The 21,358-nt window shown below is 40.6% G+C and overlaps 1 protein-coding gene and 1 pseudogene across 4 annotated transcripts in view; one reads left to right on the top strand and one right to left on the bottom strand.

Annotated features, from left to right (window-relative positions):
* Positions 1-21,358, top strand: part of CLIC5 (chloride intracellular channel 5) — a 170,129-nt gene that overhangs the window by 35,124 nt on the left and 113,647 nt on the right. The window contains exon 1 of one of the 4 annotated variants that reach the window (XM_033102410.1): positions 20,043-20,421. The exons of the other annotated variants lie outside the window; for them this stretch is intronic. Coding sequence (XP_032958301.1) covers positions 20,359-20,421 — 63 coding nt within the window. The 5' untranslated portion in view covers positions 20,043-20,358. Of the gene's footprint in view, positions 1-20,042; positions 20,422-21,358 lie in introns of those variants that run through there. 4 annotated transcript variants of the gene reach the window in all.
* LOC117020971 (uncharacterized) lies at positions 17,212-17,312 on the bottom strand (annotated as a pseudogene).

Genomic DNA, 21,358 nt, shown 5'->3' with positions numbered 1-21,358 from the left:
TGGGTGTTCCTTTTTGGCCTCACCATGTCCTGCATTCTTATGTGGGGAGTGGGACCAGAGACCCTGCAGGCCGCCCTGTGTGACACTTGGCGAAGTCGGCAGGATCCCCTGCACTACAATGACCTTCCCTAATCGTATATGATATGAGGTGTGACTCGAACATAATTTCTATACTTGATTTGATTGTCCCCATATTTTAAATAATGATTATTTCTTATATTTGTATATCCTATTTTTTTCATTTAGTAAGTTCTTATAATAGTTTCAATCTACTTTTGAAATGCCTATTCTATTCCATATTATTTTTCCTACCTTTAACCCAAATAGTTTTGGTAATTGTCACTTGTCTTAAAATCTAGAAGGTAAATCTTTTATAAATCCCTTTGGAAAATAATCTTTTTGATATTTTTTTCCTGTTTGTTCTTCTGGAGGAATCTTGAAATCAGTGTTTCAGATTTTATAACATAGACTATGGAGACTTTAATTGTTATCATATAAATAGAGAGTTTTGTTATCTTAAGGATTTTTGGTTTTCCATGAATAAGGATGTACTATGGAGACTTGAGTTGTTATCTTATTTGAGTAAGAGCACGGAGAGAGAATTTGGAGGGCAGGGATTCCCAAGAACAGAATTTCCATTTTATTTTCAAAACAAGCTATCACAACCCTTACACTGCAAAACACATAAGGTTTACAAAACTGGAACCCTTGGGATTCCACTAATAAAACACTTGATATTCTGCAATGTTACTGAATTCATTCAACATTTATCCATTTATTCAACAAATACTTCCTGAGTACAATTCTGGCACTGCCCATGCTCTGTAGGGAAATAAAAAGAAATGTAAGATATCTTCCCTAATCTCAAAGACATTGCAGTTTGGTTGGCAGATAACATTTACAGAGCAAAAGGAAAACTAATAATAGAGCACAAATAAATAAATGTCCAAATGATAAGTGCCAAATAAAACAATAAGTGACCCGAGTTTCAAAAGGAATAAATCACTGTAGGCTGAAGGAGTCAGAGAAGGCTTTCTGGTAAGGTAGGACTTGAGTATTTGAACACGGGAAAGATATAGGCCACGCCATTTGACTGGGGAGGAGGCATTAAAAAATCTACTCTGGTGTCACACAGCCACTGGGTCAGCTGGTGCCTCAGCCAAGCAAGTAGCCATTAGAGTGACTGAACTAATTTTGCAAAATGGCCAGTGACTTCAGCCTAAATCACCACAGTGAAAGCCTGGGGTAGATGCAGACTGATCACAGGCTTGATATAAGTCTACTAGTTTCACACACACAATTCTGAGAGATTCAATATTCAGAGGCAAACAAACCCAAAGAATAGTAGAGATGGAGGCATTGATAGGGGAATTGAGGCAGAGTTATATCATTTGAAAGGAATGGAAGCATCAGACAATTGCAGGTAGTCATTTTAAACAACACATGTTTTAACAATACATCCTGAAACAAATGGCTATACTTGTCACTTAGTCAAAGTGCCTTTTGAAGGAAAATATTGTCTGCTCCGTTAGCTTTTTTTTCTTCTTCTAATATTAGTCAATGACTTGAAAATTTCTGCTGTCTTTTGAGCAAAAGGTCACAGCACAATATAAAATAGGGAAAAGGAAATGGCTATTAACAAGCCAAGAGATCTGAGTTCCTGGCCTGGTTTCGCCATTGATACTCTTTGAAACTTGAGACCTGTCACTAAACTTTCTTGATCTGCTTCCCCACCCTCAGCCTGCCCCCCAACAAGACCGATGGCAATACCACCTACCTTAAGTATCGTACAGGGTTATTTGGGTATGAAGTAAGATGCTATACATACAATTTTTTATGTGTTAGCACCCAATTTGAATAAAGTAATTTCACATTATTTATGTCATTTAATAGTGAGGACAATAGTTCATATTAAGCATAAGTGGCCCGATTCCTCATAAGGAAAACTATGGAGAGGTTAAATAGTTTGTCCAAGGCCACACAGCTATTGCAATTCCAGTTCTTCAAACCCTAGAGTTACTCTTCCCTTTAGTGCCCAATGACATAGTTTGAGCCTACACCCTGTATGCCTGCTCTGTCCTCCATCCTTTGGGGCTCCTTTGCCTCAACAAGGTCTGAGACAGAAAGTTGAACGAGCCCAGGCCCTGAGGTTGGATGGTGTCAGTCTGTATCCAACTCACTGGAACTGTCCAATGAAGCTAAGGCAGAAAACTGGGATGGGTTGCAGGAAAGTGACATGGAATGCCCAATGCTGCAACTGTCATGGGAGTCTCGGTTCTTCTCGAGGACGCAGTGAAGAAGCAAGCTGATTAATATGCAAGCAGGGTTTATTAGTGATACGTTCTCAGGGAAGAGAACAGGCCTAGCCAGGGTAGGAGAGAGAGAGACAGAAAGAGAAAGAGAGAGAGAGAGAGAAAGAGAGAGAGAGATCTTGACCTGAGGACTTACAGTTTATAGTTTGCTGGGTGGGGTGAGGAATTACATATTAATTGGCAGGAAAAGTGGTGTATGCTCTTCCACGGCGGGCGTGACTTCCTAAGATGGGTGGAAGTCTGTTGACTCAGATCTTTATCCTACTCCAGACCACCTCTCTTCATCTGTTGTTGTAAAAACAGATAGGTGGCTGGAGGCAGTTAAACAAAGCTATTTATGAGCTTTTTCTGCACTATGGACCCTGTCCCACCCCTCCTCCTTCTCCTACATTTTCTAATGTCCGCCTAACACAACCACCTTTTTATTGTTAAAAAAAAAAAGCGTGAACCGTCTCAGTCTGAAACTCCTGCATGGGGATTATTCCTCAGCTCAAGGCTACCTGGAGGGTAGATCTTGTCTTCCATCTGTGGGACTCAAAATGCTCTCTCACAAGCAGCCCCCTCAATTTGGCTGCACGTTAGAATCAACTGGGGAGCTTTAAAAATAATCCCAGTGCCCAGGCTGCACCCCAGACCAGTGGCATCAAAATCTATGGGGATGGATTATGGGAATACACATTTTGATAGCCCCCAAGTGTAGCCAAGTTGAGAACCACTGCTCCTCGAGAACAGAAGATGGGTGTCCCCAAAGACAAATTTGAGCTTTCAGTATTTAAAGGTACAGACTCTCCTGCAGCAGGGAGAAGCTACTTCTGGCATCAGGTGAAATAGCACCTTTTGTTGGTTTGCGTGTTTTGTTTCTGCTATGTTAGCGAGTGGTGAGTAGGAGTCCTGGCACCCTACCCTAGGTCTTTGTATTCTACGACCCCATTGTTACCTTTATAAATTAATAACCTCTTGTAGTCACAGAGCCTTTTTATGGACATCTAGTCTGATTGCTCTTAAAACTGGCTCTTCAGGTATCATTGAAGGACCAATGTTGATTTAAAAAATACATTAGAAACAACAACTTCATTCTCATGAAATAGAACAGTCAGCACAGGAAGGAAGCTAGAGGAAAGAATCTCCCCAGATACAGATGAATCTACAGATAAATTCACCCTTGGATAGAAATTTAATTTTACAAAGTGATGCTAGCCTTTCACCCTTTGCTATTTTTTCTCGCTTCTCTATTTGGGGTCTTTGTGAGGCTCTCAGAATCAAGACTTAAAACTTCCTGGGCTGAGACTGTCAGGGTATTGGTGTGTGCAGAATAAAGGTAGGAAGGCTGTAGAGAACTGCAGAAAATATCCAGCCTCCAAGTTCTCCTCCCTTCTCTCCCTCTGCTGCCCTGGTAATGCAGCTTCAGTGGGCATGAGAATCACTGGTTGCTTATCAAAAACAACCAGTAGATTTCCAAGTCCAGCCTTCAGAGGCAGTGTTTGTGGGAGGGGCTCAGAGAAACCTATTTTTAAGAAGCTCCCTAAGTGATCCTGGTACAGACTGTCTCAGGAAACTCTGCAGGCCCCACACCCTTCTCAAAATGGTGGCCTTTGTGTTATCAATTCCCTTCTCCTCTGATGCCCTTTGTGTGTGTGTGTGTGTGTGTGTGTGTGTGTGTCCCTTTTAAAATGCAGATATGGTTGCCGCCTGAGCAACTCACTAAGTTCAGCTGTGCTGTGGGTAGATGTGAGGACGAGGGCAGTAGGGGTGTCTCAATGTGTGTTCATTGAATGAGCCAGAGGAAAAGGAAGATGTGCTAGTTTGAGAGTGCTGGCAACGGATGGGGGTTCTGCATCCAGACACAAGTCTGCGGAAGAGGCTAGTTGGCTTCCCAAAGACAAAAGTGAGTGGCTTCACACTGCAGGGTCAGCCCACATAGCCTGAGGGAACTCTGAGAAGGCTGGGTACAGTCTAATGGACAGGCCTGCCCCTTTCCCCACAACTTAATTAGAAAAGGAACATTCGCTCCTTGTAAAGAAACAAAAATTTTAGACAAAGTAAAAATTATAAACAGTAAACATTTAAAAAATTCTCCCTTCCAATCCCACTATTCAGAAATAACCATTATTTACAGTTTAGTGTGTAGCTTCCAGACTGTATATATAATATAAAATTACACATATTTTACAAAAATGAAATCAATGCATGCACTCTTCCACAGTTTGTTTCTTTTCATTTAGCAATACATCCTGGACATCTTTCCATTTTACTTTATATATGTTCTTTTGTGACATTTTTATTATATGGATGCACACCAAAACGTACCCAATTAATCTATTGATGGATATTTCATTTTGCTTCTAGTTTTTTCTTATTTCAGATGATGGCACAATGAACATCTTTGAACATATATCCTTTGCTTACTTCAGAGTTTCCTATCAGTGGACCTGTTAAGTCTTCATATGACCCAAACATGTCCTCAAATTTCATAGGCCCACCAAAAATATTGTACCAATTTACACTCCCAACCCATATTACACATTTACCAACACTTTTTTTCATGAGTTTTTAAAAACATTTTTACCAATTAAATAAGTAAGAAACTCTCTCATTGACGCAATTTCTGTTTCACAGCTAAGTGGTATGCCTTTTCATATATTTATTAGGCCCTGTGTTCCTGTGAACTGCTTATATCTCTTACCTAGAGTCAAGGCTCACCTCTGTGTTTTCACACACCATGTTTTCTTATTTTTACTATGGCATTTGCTGGTAAATAGCAACTGAGTCATGTGCTAAAGAGAACAAATCCCAAGGGGCAAGGAAGGGGCGAGGGAGCCATTTTCCACTTGATCAAGATCCCAGAAGCAGCAATTGATTAAAAAGCACAGCTTATGTTATTTAGTGTGTAAGACCCGAATAACTAGAGGAGCATCTCATATTCTATAAAGCACAGTGATAGGACTAAAATAGAATCTTATTAAGTATTTGTTGAATAAATGAGTGAATGTGGACAAATGGATCTAGACATACAGAGTTAGTCTGTACTAAGCACAGGAAAACAGATAAGAAACACCACTCCTGCTTTCTAAAAACTTGAAGATTTGTTGAGGCTGCCAACGTGTTAAGTGGTAATGACGATGCAATAAGAGATTAACGGAGAAGAGATGAGTAGTGTCTCCTGTGCTTGAAGATCTTAGCTCTAGAGGGCAACAGATTCATAAACAAATAATTTCTTGGTAACAGACCAAGAGTAGAGGGTCACACAGGGTGCTGTGGAAGAAAGAGTTTTGGGGATGAGGAAGAGTTGGCTGGGGAGGATACGTGGGGAAAGTGTTTCAAGTAATGGGAGCAAAGACATGGTGGTATGAAACAGCAGGGTGTGGAGGTAAGAAATCAAACTCTATTAGGGTTTCCAGAATCTTTAGGGCCTGAGGCCAGATTGGTCCGAATGAGCAGATAAGTCATAACATATCATCTCACGCTAGGCGGCAGGGGCCACACTGAGCCACTGAAGTGTTTTTAGCAAGGGCGGGTGTGACCTGACGTGCACTGTAGATAGCTCATTCTGGTTACTAGGTGGAAGATGGATGAGAGGGGCAGGTGGGGGCTTGAGAGAGAGTGCAGTTCTAGGAATGTTCTATGCTGGCTCAGGCATGAAGAAATGCAGCTGCAGTAAAAGGAATGAAAAATGGAGAGATTTGAGAGTAGGGACTTGGTAACTGATGGGATTTAGGGTTACGGAGGAATTAAACAAAAATATGGGCTTGGTTTCTGGTTTGTGTGACTGGATAGAAGATGGCGTCACTGTCTGGGGAAAAAATGCAGGAGAGGATTTGGGGAGGAAGATTCTTAGTGTTGTACTTTGGAAATGTTGACTTTGAGGCAACTGGGACGCCCAATGGAGGGATATGTCCAACAAATAGTTATATAGTAGTATGAGGCTTGCAGGGAAGAGACAAAGGCTAAAAGTTAAGATCCGAGAATGAATGAATGAATTCTGGATGACACCGGCTTTCAAGGCAGGGCCTTCATGAGGCTTATCCATAACTCACACATAACCAGGCATAACTCCCAGGGTAAGTCCATTGTTCCTTTGAGGACCCATCACAACTGCAGTTCTGGAATGAATTCTGCCCTAGACCCTTGAAGCCCTATTGATCCCCAACAGCCCAGCAGTGCCTTCTTTATTGTTGAACGAGAATGAGCTACCTACTGATCAGTTGTTCAAGTTTCCTCCCCGGAAACCAATTCCTCAACCCACAAGCAGTTTGCTTGTGGTGAAAGGAAAACTGGCGCTTACTGATATGGGAGGCATGGTCAAAGCCAAGGGCACGCTTCTTTGTGAGAAGACACGCTCCCCAGAGTAACGAGTACTGTCACTGTATCAGTAGGAATTACTTTCTTGTTTCATATTTGTCAGTTTCAATGACCTAGAGCCTGGCTTTAGGGGAGACGAGGCCCAGATAAAGGCACCAAATTACATCAGACAGTTGTAGAGGCCACTGCTGGCGACAGCACTTTCCAGGCAGGGAATTTGGACGAGTTATTTCACTTCTCTGAATCTGAGTTTCCTGATCTTGTTAAAATGAGGATAATAAGAGAAATATCTGTTCTCTTACTTTTCATGGCAGCTATTATGATAAAATAAGAAATATTTTTGGATGTCCCATGCCAACGTTATCATAATTTGAAGATGCCTGGAAAAGAGCCTGCACTTAATAGGCCTCAGGACAAACAGTCGTCAAATGAACTGTGCCTGAACCACACTCATTCATTTGCTCATTTATTCCATCCATTTATTCAACAACAGCTCAACAACTGTGTGTATTTGATGTGAGGCACTAGGAATAAAAAGAGAATGGGCATTATGAAAAGACATGGAGGAATCATAAATGCCTGTTATGACGTGAAATAAGCCAGTCTGAAAAAGCTTCACATGGTATGACTCCAACTATATGACATTCTAGAAAAGGCAAAACTATGGGGAGGGTAAAAAGATCTGTGGTTCCCAGAGGCTGGGGGTCAGGGAAGAATGAATCGGCAGAGCACAGAGGATTTTTAGGGCAGTGAGACTACTCTGCATGATATTAGAATGGTGGACACATATCACTGTGCTTTTGTCCAAACCCATAGAATGTACACCACGAAGAGTGCATCCTAATGTAAGCTATAGACTTTGGGTGAGCATGATACGTCCTAGTAGGTTCATCGATTGTAACAAAGGAACCACTCTGGTGTTGGATGTTGACAGTGGGGAGGCTGTGCATGAGTGGGGACAGGGGATATATAGGAATTTTCGGTACTTTCTGCTCAATTTTTCATTGAAACTAAAACTGTGCTAAAAAAATAGTCTGTTAGAAAAGTAGGGAGCAAACAAGAAAAAAAAAACAAAAAGAAAAAGAATTAAAAAATAGGGAGAGAGCACGAAAGAATGGATGATGTGTGTCTTATAAATCCCTACAGTTTACTAGAGGAGAGGGGGAATATGAACAGATCCTCAAATAGGGATAAACGGAGGTACACCCAGGGGGAGCAAGCTCCTTACGTTTTTTAACATTCCGATATTTTGTCTTCATTTGTGATGGGTGCATGTAATGGGTCAGTATTGTTTACTTTTCAGACAGGACCCCTTATCCTTTATATACTGCAGGGTCAACAGCCACCCAGTGGTGTGCAAATGTGACTGCCTGTGGCACCCAGGGAGAGGGGCAAGGGGTACTGTCCAGTCAGCATCCACATGGGCAGCATGCAGCACCCCTATGAGCACAGGAGCTTGTGTTGACTGGTGAACTCGGCCAGACCACTTTGGCGTGGCTGTTTGCATCCCTCTTCTCCTTAATTTGATGACTTCCCGCAGAGAGCAGGGTGTGGTGAGTAACGCAGAGCTTAAGTCAGAGGTTTGCCCCCTCCGGCCTTAATGCTGGGAAGCTTCTGGAAGGGTATTAAGTCTGATGTCTGCTGATGCAATTGCCCTGTGCTGTGTTCCTGGGAGATAAAACGACTGGGTCTAAATTCAGCTTTATTTATCCTAGGACTTAATTTTTAGAGAGAGAAAAAAGTGCTGATAGTTGTGTTGACAAGATAGGGAGCAAGGTAAAAACGAATGAATTTCAATGTAATCAAATGACTTGCAAAGCAATTTTTGAACATAAAATCAGTTAGATAAAATATCAGCCTTTGGGAATGGGTGCTGCCGTCCCCCACAGGTGTACATGCAGCTAATGAGCAAAATCAAGGGCAAGGGACCTTGAGATGAAAACATATTTGCAAAGGTGTCTTAGACTAACGTCTGTCTTTTCTACAGGGGTCATTACAAACCTTTTCAAAGTGTGTTTAACTGAAGAAATTATGAATAGCTACGGAGCAATGCAGGAAGTTATTTTACTGCAAACACCACACATTCAGTGGCATTGTCATTATTCCCGTATGCTAGAATTTTCCCACTGAATGAAAACCTCAGGGCAGATCTTCTCCAACGATGTATACAAAGGTTAGATAATGTACAGTTGACCCTTGAACAAAATGAGTTTGAACTGTGTGGGTCCACTTATATGTGGATTTTTTCAATAAATACATACAGTACTGTAAATGTATTTTCTCTTCCTTATGATTTTTCTTAATGGCATTTCTTTTCTCTACCTTACTGTAGTGTAAGAATACAGCACATAATATACGTAACACAAAATATGTATTAATCCACTGTTCGTGTTATCGATAAAGCTTTCGGTCAATAGTAAGCTCTTAGTAGTCAAGTTTTTGGCTAGTCAAAAGTGGTGCACACATTTTCAAGCGCTGGGGGTTAGGACCGCTGACTTTTATGTTGTTCAAGGGTCAACTGGAATTACATAGGAAAAGGTGCAAATGTGACCCCACGATGTAGACCCCATAGAGACACCGTGGGAGAATTCAAGCTAGGCCTTCTGTTCTTCAAGCATAAAACGCTTTCTCCTACTTCAGGGCCCTCATACATGCTGTTCCCTTCCCTCTTCCCTCTAGTCTTCAAATGACTGGCCCCTTTTTATCTTTCAGGGTTGGGCTTAAATGTCACCTCCTCAGAGAGGCCTTCCCCATGGATACCCTGAAAAGAGGGTCCCTCACTCTCCACTGTGATTCTTTAGCATTATAACCCATAGTCCCCAATAAAGTTGATCACCTTTTTGTAATTAATTATACATCTATTTATTTGTTTGCATGTTTGTTCTGTCTCCCACAATGGCTTACATGACCCACGAGGCAGGAGCGATCCACAACTGTTTCTCCCCAAGATACACCCAGTGTCTCTAAGAGGATTTGGTATATCATAGGTGGTCAATAAATAAATGAAAATGAAAATGAGAAATGAACTCCGGCCATCTCAGTGCAAGAGGACTCATTTGTGAGGCAGCTTGTGTACATTCAAGTGCTATTTCATCCTCTGGTTATGAAAACTTAGGCAATGAACATATTTTCTCAGTACCGTCAGATTTACTTCAATTCTATTTTCCTAAAAGCACATTGTATCTACTCAGCGAGAAATGAGGTGAAGAGTGGAAGCACCCACATGTATTTCAGGCACTGTGAGCTTCTTGCAGGCAGGGTCTGGGTCTTACGCATAATTTTATCCCCAGCACTGAGCACAGTGCCTGGCACAGACAGCCAACCACGTTCTGTTTTGCTGAATTTCACCAAAATGAGATATTTGAGGTGCTTTCTGTCTTCTTCCTGACAGAGGGAAATTGATGCAATTCAAGGTAGCACTCTCTGATTTTCTGTCTACCAGGCTTTGTGGAAATAGGGTTAATTTTCCTGGCAGATCATAAAAGATTACGCAGTTAGAGAAAATATATGATGAAAATGAAATCAAAGCTTCCTTCCTGGATATAGATTAAGAGAATCTCTTATTACAGTGCTGCAGAAATAAATTGTCTCTGTATCTGCCCAGCTGTGACCAGGTATTAATACATAGAAACGTTTATTCTGTATATACAAGAAAAATAAATGGAAAGAAAAAAGACTCAAATAAAGATATGTCCCTAGAATTCCAGGGGAGGAACAGATTTATATTGCTGCCCCATCCTTAGGCTAGATTATTTTAAAAATAAGAACAGTTCAATTAGATTAACTCCACTCATTTCCAAGAAGGAATTTGTAATTTTTCTCTATAAATATTCTATGACTTGCAGGAATTATTTCTTATGTAGCTTAGAGAGCATTGCAACGATGACAGGGAGACCAGTAAAAGATCAAGGCCATCCAGCGAGGTCAGGATAATGATAGGCTCTGTATTCCATTCTGTACCTGGGGTCATTTCTTCTTTGAATGATCTCATAGCTGATCTTCAGCCTTCGCTTCTAGACTGGGCCTGTATGTATGTATGTATGTATGTATGTACGTATTTAACTTTTCTGTTCACTTGTGTAATTCATCAATAATAAAATAATACTCACTAGTACTCATTTATTGAGGTCATTAAAAACAGATACTTGGATGTCAAACAGACCTGGATTCAAATCCCAGCTCCAGAGCTTCTGGTTAGTTACTGCTTACTGACTCGTCTGTGTTTATCAGTTTCCCTCATCTGTGAAGTGGAGCCACGACAGTAGCTGCCTCGTATACGGGGGATGCAGTGCTGAAACTGTCTACATCGGGGATAAAACACCTTGTTCCTTTGCTTAAGGGTCAGTCAATATGCTGGATATGAATACTGGTAAATAATATTATTTAAAGTTTACATAAAACTTCAGGGGAAGGTATTGTTACCCCTATTTAATAAAAGAAATTGAGGTGTAGACAGGTTGATGACCAGGGTACAAGGCTAGAAAGTGGCAGGAGCCGAGTCATGAATTTGGAACTTCGGGTCTAAGCCCAGTGGCTCTTTTCACTGTACGATAAGACATTCTCTCTGATTGAAAAAAAATAAATTCAGGGAGATGTTTTATGATTTTGTCATTTTATTCTGTAGCTATCTATGATCACCTTAAATCTATACATATGGTCCTTTCTCTGCAATTTTGTTAATTTCTGAACATATTTTTTTACTTTCGTTTTGTATTTTAGTTCATGAGCCTGGAAAGACTATATAGTATTTTATGAGGGTCTGGAACTTTAAAAATAATATTTTTTACTCATCTCAAGATGTGGCCTCCTTTTCAAAGTGCATCACTGTGTTGTTGACTCACATCCCCCTTTACTATTCCTGAGATCTATTTCTATTATACGGACCATTTCTTGCCCATAGCCCTCTTTATTCTACACAGGTTCTAACTGTTTGTGGATATAAATCTCCAGTTGCAAACATCAGAAAACCCAACTCGAGTTAGTCTGAGCCAAAAAAGGATTTTATTGGCTATCAGGACAGGAAATTCTAGGGGTACCAAGTTTCAGGCACCAAGAGATCCCGTCACTCAAACAATACATTAGAACTTGGGCTTCCTCTCTCCATCTCTTGGCCCTTGTTTTCTCTCTGCTGACTTTTCTCTCAGTCAGCCTGTTTGTAGTGGCAAGATAATGCGAGCAGTTCCAGGATTAAATCCTAGTTTCTCCATAAATCCAGCGGAAGAAAAGTTGTATCTTAAACACATTTCTGACAAAAGTCCCAGATTTGAATCTCATTGGATCCAAGTTGATCATATGTCCATTTTGAACCTATCCGTGTGCTCAAGGATTTAGTGCTCCCATTGGCCAACACAAGTCACCTGCCCATCCCTGAATTTCCCCTTGAGCCTAATGTGCTATGAATGGAGATATAGATTCCCAAGGAATCTGGGAATCTGGGCCCTTTAACTGGGGGGCCCTTTAACAAAACGGTGAATGGATTCTAATTGCCAATCATAACAACCCTTCACTTTTCCTTTCAAAACTTTAATTTTTTTGGTTATGGGCACTTGCCCACTTTCTTCAAAACATGCTGCATTCTGCTCCCACCGGTATAAATACTGACTTCACCTCTCAAATGTCCTTCACCTTGCTTCTCCCCCAACCCTGATCCTCTTTAAGACCTTGCCCTTTTTTTAGTGATTAGCAAATTTTTTGGTCAATTAGCAAAATGAGCCAGTTGGCCAAAAGAAAATCAGATTGGTGGATAAAAGTACTATGGATCAACAGTTTTTGAAACATTTTTGTTACAAGTATTTATTTTGGACCCTGTCCAAGTTTTTATTTTTTTAATGTATTTGTGTAATCGTTTTGTTTTTGCATAATCTTGCTGTGACTAAAGTATAAAGTTTGCCATTAAGTGAGGACAATCTCCAGAGGAGTAAATCTTGCCCAAAATGCATGGTGATGCAATAGAATATGACCTCAGATTCCCTTTTCTCCTGACTTTTGTCTCTCATGGTTTTTCTTTCTCTAGAGGCTGGGTATTTTTAATTTTTTTTTTGTATGTGCCACGTCTTGGTTGCTGGATTTTTTTTTTTTTTTTTTTTTTTTGCCCCAGCTCATCTCTGAGTGTCTCTTAGGTTAAGCAGAATAAAGGAGGGTTCCAGAATCCCCCAATTCAGCCATTCCTTATCCACGATGAGTCATTTCACTGATTCCACCAATTAAATAAGCAATTTCTAAATCTCTATCAGCACCCCAAACTTCTCCAACTACATCCTTCTTCATGTACACGGTAAAGCGTGGTGGTTAATAACATGGGCTTTAATGATGGAGAGACCTGGGTCAGAATACTAGCTGTGTGATTTATGATTTCCATGTGACCTTGGATGAGTTATTTAATCTCTTTAAGTCTTTGCTTCCTCATTTGTGAAATAGGACTACTAGCACCTGTCTTACTGGGTTATTATGGAGACGAAGCGAACTAATAAGGGATTCATAGCGCCAGTCACATGATGGGCTCTTAGTAAATTATTATTATTACATAACACTTTCCCATGTTTTAGGTCAAAATTAGAACCTTTATAAAACCCCACGCTGTACTGTCCATTGTCTTTGAGTAATATAAGGGCAGAATCCTTATGGACTAGGAGGCTGTGAATAAAAGAGGTGTCAGTTATTCATTAGTTGAGTTCATCACCAATTTTTGATTGAGCAGGTACAGTGTACTAGGAATATTATCAGTTAACAAGTTTATAGCAAGGGACCATCCTGTTCTGTGGGCCATGCCAAAGAGACACAAACCTGAATTCCTGTCCTCAAAGAGCCTTTACTCTTGTGGGAAAGACATGACTCAACCCATGAAGGAATAATGCAGGCGCGAAGACTGCTTATTACCAGGAGGTGAGATGCACACTGCATGCCGTCAGCAGGTTCTATAAAGAGCACGAGCTGTGCCTGGCACACAATAGGCCCCTCCAAAACACTGGTTGGAGAAATGAGTAATGAGTGAATCAGGGGGACGAATGACAGTTGTTGACAAGGATTCTTGCCTTCAGTGCAGCCCACTCCCAGGGCTCTCCCTTTGCTAAGCACAAGTAGGTGGAATGCTGTGGGGACAAAGATCACTGGTAATGTTGGGTACACCCAAGGGCGCATTAATTTATACAGGAATGGCTAGAGCTAACAACCCACCCTGATCCTCCTTACAGCCCAATCTGTGATCTCATGCAGGTGTGATCCTCCCAGGGCTCAACTCTCCTTATCCACACCCACGTCATCCTCCCACAGAGAAGGAATGTAACTGGTACTCCTGCAGATGTCATCAAAATTTACCAGTCCCTTCAGCTTGAAACTCAAGCCCTTGGGATTGTCCAAGAGATCCCCTGTCGAGAATGAGAATGTAAGGATGGAAAAACCTAATTTCCATAGAAATAGCTGCTACCCTTGACAGAGAGAGTGGGTTCAACTAAATATCATTAAATACTCAAAAGTTGGAGCTTGTAACTAATGATACGGTTATTCTCTGGTACCGGGTAAAGGGAACATTTCTGGAAAATCTCTCTATAAGAATCATCATTATTTCATAATAACCACTCTCGGTCTAAATATGCTTATTTTGTTTTATTTTTTATTTCAATGAAGGTTTATTCTGTTTTATTGATTGGCTATAATTAGGAACACTAAGCCTCATGGAACAGAGATCCGTTTTCTATTTCTGAAATCAATAGTAGGATGAGATCTGATGTTAAGGGTTTGAAGCACAGAATGTGTGGAAAGGGGATGTGAAAAAAGAACTTAGGGATTTTACATTTTTTGAAGTTTTTAAGCATCATGATCATTTACAAAATTTACATACAGAAGTTTTGTTTGGTATACAGTTCTATATGTTTTAACACATACAAAAATGTTTATAACCACCACTACAAAGAGGATACAAAATAGTTCTGGCAACTGAAAAAATTTCCTCGTGCTCCTCTTTGTAGTCAAACCCTCTCTTACCCAACACCTGGCAGCCACTGATTTTCTCTCCATCCCTATAATTTTGCTTTTCCAGAATGTTGGATAAATGGAATCATATAGTATGTAACCTTTTGAGACCAACTTTTTTCACTTAGTATAGTGCATTTGAGATTCATTTATGTTTTGTACCTAGTCATTCCTTTTGATTGCTACGTGGTATACCATTGTATGGATGTGCCACTCTGTTTATTCATTCACCCATTGAGAGACGTTTGGGTTCTTTCCAGTTTGGGTCAATTATGAATCATGTCGCTGTCAATATTTATGTACAGGTTTCTCGTGAGAACATAAATTCTCATTTCTCTAGGATAAGCCGCAGGAGATGGTAAGTGGGTCACATGGTAAGTGTATGTTTCACTTCATATGAAATTGCCAAACTTTTCCAGAATTAATACACTTTTACATTCCCACCAACAATATATAGAAGTTCCACTTGTTCTTCTTTCTTGCTACCACATGGCATTGTCATGTGTGTATATTTTGACCATTCTAATAGGTATTTGTGGTACCTCTTATTTAGTTTGCATCTTTCTTCTGAAGGATGATGTTGTTTATAGTGCTTTTAAAGTGCTTATTACCATTAAGGTGCTTATTTACCATTGATATGTGTCCTCTTTGGTGTCTGTTCAGATCTTATGGCAATTTTTAAAAATTGTTTTATTTTCTTATTTTTGAGTTATGAAAATTCTTTACAAATTCTGAATACAAGTCATTTACTTCCTCCTTATTTCTGGAAGAGATTGTATAGAATTGATATTACTATTATTTTTAAATATTTGGTTGTATTCATTAATGAAGACATTTGGGCTTGGAGTTTTTGGGGTTTTTCTGGAGAATTTTCAACTATGAATTCAATATCTTTAGCAGATATATGACTATTCAGGTTATCTACTTCTTGACTGAATTTTATCAGTGTGTGTCTTCCAAGATTTGGTCCTTTTCATCTAAGTTTCTAATTATATGCAGCAAATTACCCATAGTATTTCTTTACTTTTTTTTTAATGTCTGTAGAGTTGGTAGTGATATCCCATCTTTTATACCTGATATTGGTAATATGCATCTTCTCTCTTTTTCTTTTAGTAACTCTAACAAGAAGTTTACTGATCTTGTTGATTTTTTTTACTAGAACAAGCTTCTGGTTTCATTGATTTTTCTCTTTTGTTTTCTCTTTTTTCAATTTTATTAATTTATTTTCTTATATTTATTCATTTGTTCCTTTTCTTGCTTTGAGTTTAGCTGGCTATTCTTCTTCTAGTTTTTTTTAAGGTGGAGGCTTAGATTATTGATGCAAGACCTTTATTCTTTTCTAAAAAGAGCATTACAAGGGTAAATTTTTCTAGGTACTGTTTCAGCTGCATCCCACAAATTTTGATATGTTGTATGTTCATTTGCATTCAGTTAAAAATGTTTCCTAATTTTCTAAATTTTCTAAAAATATTTTCTAAAGACTTCCTTGCTGGCCAATGAATTTCTTAAAGTGTATTACTTAAGAGAATTTCTTAAAGTGTATTCCCAAATATTTACATGTTTTCCAGAATTCTTTTTTATTGATCAAATTGATTCAACTATGGTCAGAGAACATACTTTGTATGATTTCATTCTTTTAAATATAATGCTTGTTTTATGACCCAGAAAATGGTCTATTTTGGTGAATGTTCCATGTATACTGGAAAATAGTGTGTATTCTTTTGCTACTTGGATGGGATATTCTATAAATGTTCATTAGGTCAAATTGGTTGACAGCATTGTTTAGGTCTGCTATTCTTGCTGATTTTTTTTTTATCTGCTTGTGCTATCTATTACTAAGAGACATGTATTGTTGTCTCCAACTGTAATTAGGTATTTGTCTCTTTTTTCTTTCACTGTCAGCTTTTGCTTATGTATTTTGAAGCTCTGTTATTAGGTACATACACATTTAGTGTTGTTATTATATTCTTGATGAGTTGGTTCTTTCATTATTATATAGCATCCCTCTTTATCTCTGGTAATTTTCTTGTTTTGGAGTCTATTTTGTCTTATGTTCATATAGCTACTAATTTTCTTTTGATTAGTATTTGTGTGGTATTTCTTTCCCCATCTTTTTAGTTTTAATTTATCAACATCACTCTTTTTGAGGAGAGATTCTGTAATAGCATATAGTTGGGTCTTGGATTTTTTATTTTATTTTTCTTTATTCTGTACAAGGATCTCCAGCTTTTAATTGATGTGTTTAGACCACTTGTATTTAGTGTTAAGTACTGATATGGTTGAGTTTAGCTGTGCCATTTTATTATTAGTTTTCTGTTTGTTCTTTTTTTTCCTGCCTTCCAAGTCTTTTAGATTATTTGAATATTTCTTGTCATTACATCTTCATTTATTTCTTGGCTCCTTACTCTTTCTCTTTGTATAACTTTTATAGTTCTTGCTCTAGGAGTTGTTATAATATCATACCTAACTTATGTCAATCTCCTAAGAGTTCATAGTTTACCACTTCAAGTGAAGTATAGAACCACACACTTATATAAATCCCTTTATCTTCATTCTTTATGCCATATCAGTGAACCTGAATATATTGAAACTCCATAAGATATGTTATATTTTTTGCTTTTAACAGCCATACAAAAATATGGATATTACATAGATTTTCCTGCTTCCTTTCACTGGGGCCATGCTAATCTCTGTATTATTCTAATTTAGTATATGTGCTGCCAAAATGCGCACTAAATATATTTTGAAGTGTTTTTCTGGTAAATATTTATCTAAACTTGCACCAAGTTTGTGAAACTATGATTATTAGAAGGATAGTCTAGGATTGAGGAATGTTTTTCTTTGAACAAACCTAAAATTGATTGTAACCTATTATGCTTTGACATTAAAAGGTGAAAGATGAAATCTTCTTATCTTGAACTAAAGCAGAATGTGGAATTAAAAACTAGAAATATGCACAGAAATATTTTATGACCAACCTTGGCTTTTTTTTTTTTTTTTTTTTTGCAACATGAAGGTTTATAATATCAAAACTATCAGTTATCTATAGGGATGTCCAAATGAGAGGTATCACGTAGAAATTAAAAGTGAACTGTTCAGTTTTCCAGCAAGCAGTAGATTATTTGGAGAAGTTGAAATAAAAGCCAACTCTCCTAGGTTTGAGATTAAGGAAAATAGAGGCCATACCGTATGTTGTTTAGATCATATTCAAGAAAGTGATCACATGTGTAAAGCATCTTCATTAAAAAAAAATTAAATTAAAAAAAAACACCTCAAAGGCATTTTATACATATGATTTTATTTTCGTCTGCCCCATGGCTATGGAAAATATTGTCCACGCTCCAGAGCAGGGAAGCGACGAGTCTGTACAGCGTGCAGTGAAGCTACCAGTCTCCCTCTGTAACCTTGTCCTTCCCAGCGTATGCAGTCATTGGCTCAGAATGTACAGCCATGAAGGTGACTGTTTCTCTAAGGCTTTGGTGATGTAAGCCTGAAACCACGGAGGAGGAGAGCAATTAAGCCTCACCTTGGTCAAGCTATAGTGTACTGTGAGTTGCAGGTTGGGTTTGGCGACTGTTTCTTCAGTGAGAAGGAGATATTTGCACTTGGAGTTTATAGGCAAACAGGCTGCCATAAAGAGTGGCCAGCATACCTTGCTGTTGTCTCATACCTTGTTGATGCCTGATCATTCAGGAAGGTTTGGCTAAAGTGACTTCTGTCTTCTGAGGCCTTCTCCTCCAACGGTGGTGAATAATCTCACTACATGCTGACTTAGGTAGCTTTTCCATCTGTCTAATTCATGTGGCAGCCTTGGTTTTCTTTTCATGAGACATTATCCTGAAATGGATTTTAATCTCCATTAAGATGAGGGCAGGGTCTTTGTTTCCCCAAAGTGACTTACCCAGTGGGCACTAAGTTTGAAAGAGGCAGTTAGTAGAATAGTTGAGAGCACAGGCTCAGTATTCCTGGGTACAAATCCTGACTTTACCATTTCTTAGCTGGATGACTAGGGACAAGTTACTTAAATGCTCTAAGCCTCAGTTTCCCACTTGTAAAATTGAGGTAATAACACTATTTGTAAGATTAAACTAGTTAAGACATGGAGGGTACTTAGCCTTTTTGTTGCCTGGTACATAAATAAATACTATTACTTTTTTTATTAAGTGATTTTAAAAAATAAAGCTGTGAAATAAAGTATATTTGTAAGTAAGGCAAGACAGAACACAAACAGGATTAGCTAAAGAGAAGGCAAAGAAAACAGATTTTGACCAGATTCCAGATGCAAAAGATCTGGTGCCTATTTTCAAAGAAATGAAGGGTGGAAATGTAAATTGTCACAACCACTTTGGAAAAATCATCAGTTGTGTTTTCTCAAGAAGAACATTCTCATACTCTATAGCATTCTACTCCTAAGTATATCCCAACAGAAAATTGGCCATGTATTCATCAGAGGATGTTTGATAGATAGCAGCATCCACCGTAGTCGTTAACCAGAAACTAGGCAAATGTCCGTCAACAGAATGGCAAGAATAAATAGTGGCAAGGAAAAGATACTTTACAACTACCCACAGCAGAATGGATGAATCTCAAACGTAATGTAAGGTTCCAGGCAAGAATAACCTGTGCTGTCACAAACCAGCCTAATTTACGTGGTCAGAGAGAAGAGGGAGGGCAGGAAAAGTAGAGGGAGAGACTAAGACAAGCTTCTGGGGGTGTGTAGCTATTTTATGTTTTTCATCTGGTGTTTGGTTTTTCGGGTAGGTTCGGATTGTGACAATTCATCGGACTACACACTTACAGTACAATGCGTTTTTTCCCCTATGTATCATAGTTCACTAAAAACCACAATTAAGTAAGATAGAAAGCAAAAGAAAAGAAAAGGCACAGCCAGCCTAGAATGTTAAAAGACATGAATCCTTGGCTCTGGCTACACCTGACCCGGTTGGCTCTCCCCTCTACCTTACAAGAGCCAGTGCCCATTTCCTGCCCCCTCCGGCCCCCCGGATCGCCTTACTCTATTTGCCCAGCATGAAGATGGCAAATGCCCTGTTTTCGGGGTCCTTTCTCTCCCTCTCCTGCTGCCCACAGCCACTCTGAACATTGCGAAGGCACGAAGGGGCTTTGCAATTGGGTAACGCTGGTAGTACAGTAAACTTGGAGCAGGTAAGGCCTCATTATTGAAACGTAAGACTTAAAGGCATTTCTTCTTCTCTTCTACCTCTACCTCTTCCTCTTCCTCTTCTCTCTGACTCCTTCTCCTCTTTCCTTTCCCAAGACACACTCTAGGCCTTGGTGGCAGTGGGTCCGCGCCTCGCGCCCGCGGAGTGGCTTGGCTGGGGACAGGCCAGGACGAGGCCCCGCTTGCTTAAGGGGTGCCTCTCCTGCCCCGCCCGGGCTGACCCCGCCCCGCGGCCGCCGGCTATTTTGGGCGCGTTGGCGGCGACGGCGAGATCGCTGACAGGCGCGGATCCTGTGACACCTCCCTGCAGCCCGGCACTTGTTGCTCCCGTAACCTGCTGCCATCCCTGAGTCCACCTTTCCCCGTTGCTCCCGGTCCCCTCCTGGCTTCTCTTTTTTCATGTGATCACCCGGGGCACTGAGCTCTCAGACAACGCTGTCCCCGGCTTGAGAAATAGGTTAGAAAAAGAAAAAGAAAAGAAAAACCCGCCGCTCTCAAGAGAGGCCCCTTTGGGCAGGAGCAGGATCGCAGAGCGCTGGCCCCGGCGCCGCAGAGGTGGCGCCTCCCCAGCCCGGGACGGTGGTCCCGGGCCCCGACGGCATGACGGACGCGGCGACAGCTAATGGGGACGACAGAGACCCCGAGATCGAACTCTTCGTGAAGGTAGGTCGGCGTCTCGGCTCCCGCCGCACCTGCTGCGTCTCCAGCCCGGCTCCCGGCGGCGCCGGCTCACGTGTCCCAGCGGGGACCGCTGGGGCTCTGGACCTTCCCCAGGGAGTGCAGCCCAGCCCTTGCGGTCCCCTGGGTGGCCTTTCTGCAAGCCAGAGCCTGGCTGCGGGGCTCCCGGGCAGAACGGAGTCAGGTGCAATCTGGCAGGTGGCTTTCTTCTTGGAGAGTTGGCCGGCAGTTTGTCCAAGGCTTCGCAGGACAGGCGGTCACCGCTGCGGGTCCAGAGCTCTGTCCGGAGCTCTGCTGGCTTTTCCTAAAGGGCACCTCCAGGTGTAGGGAGATGGCAAGAACCTGGCTGGACCCGTGAACCTTTCTTCTAAAATTGAGGGGGGTGGAATGGATAAAAGGAAGCAAAAATAACATTTCTTAAACCCTCCCAGCTCTCTTTTACTCAGAGCTACGGAAAGAAAAGCTGAAGAAAACAAAATATTTTCTTGCTTTGTGACCAGCGAAGCAGAAAACAAACACTCCATTCGCCAACTTTGTTATTGTTCTGGGAATCATGATTCTGCAGAGTAGTATCATGAAATGCTGAGGGTGTGGCAATTCGGAAAATGTCCCAGTCAACCTGGGCTGACTGAGATGAAGGGGCACAGAGCAAAAATTAAATTAAGTCGGCTTGCTCCCTGGGCAGAAGCAATCTAACGTCAAAGCCGCTCATTTCATTTGCAACCTGTAGGAGGAAGGATGGAGGCGGAGGCAGCGTTTCTCGGTCCGCTAGTGTAATAAGAAAGAAACATTTGATCAGTCCTCGGTGCCACACCGCAGAAGCTGGGAAACCTGAGGCGGCAGGAGGGTTGCCTCCAGGACGGTGCAGAAAGAAACGCCAGGACTCGGGCGGGGCAGCCGGCAGGCTGCCTGAGCGCCAAGA

Source organism: Rhinolophus ferrumequinum, chromosome 3, assembly GCF_004115265.2.
Source record: "Rhinolophus ferrumequinum isolate MPI-CBG mRhiFer1 chromosome 3, mRhiFer1_v1.p, whole genome shotgun sequence".
Classification (NCBI taxonomy): domain Eukaryota; kingdom Metazoa; phylum Chordata; class Mammalia; order Chiroptera; family Rhinolophidae; genus Rhinolophus; species Rhinolophus ferrumequinum.
Note: the sequence above shows the minus strand (reverse complement) of the source record. Positions and strands in the feature narration are given on the sequence as shown.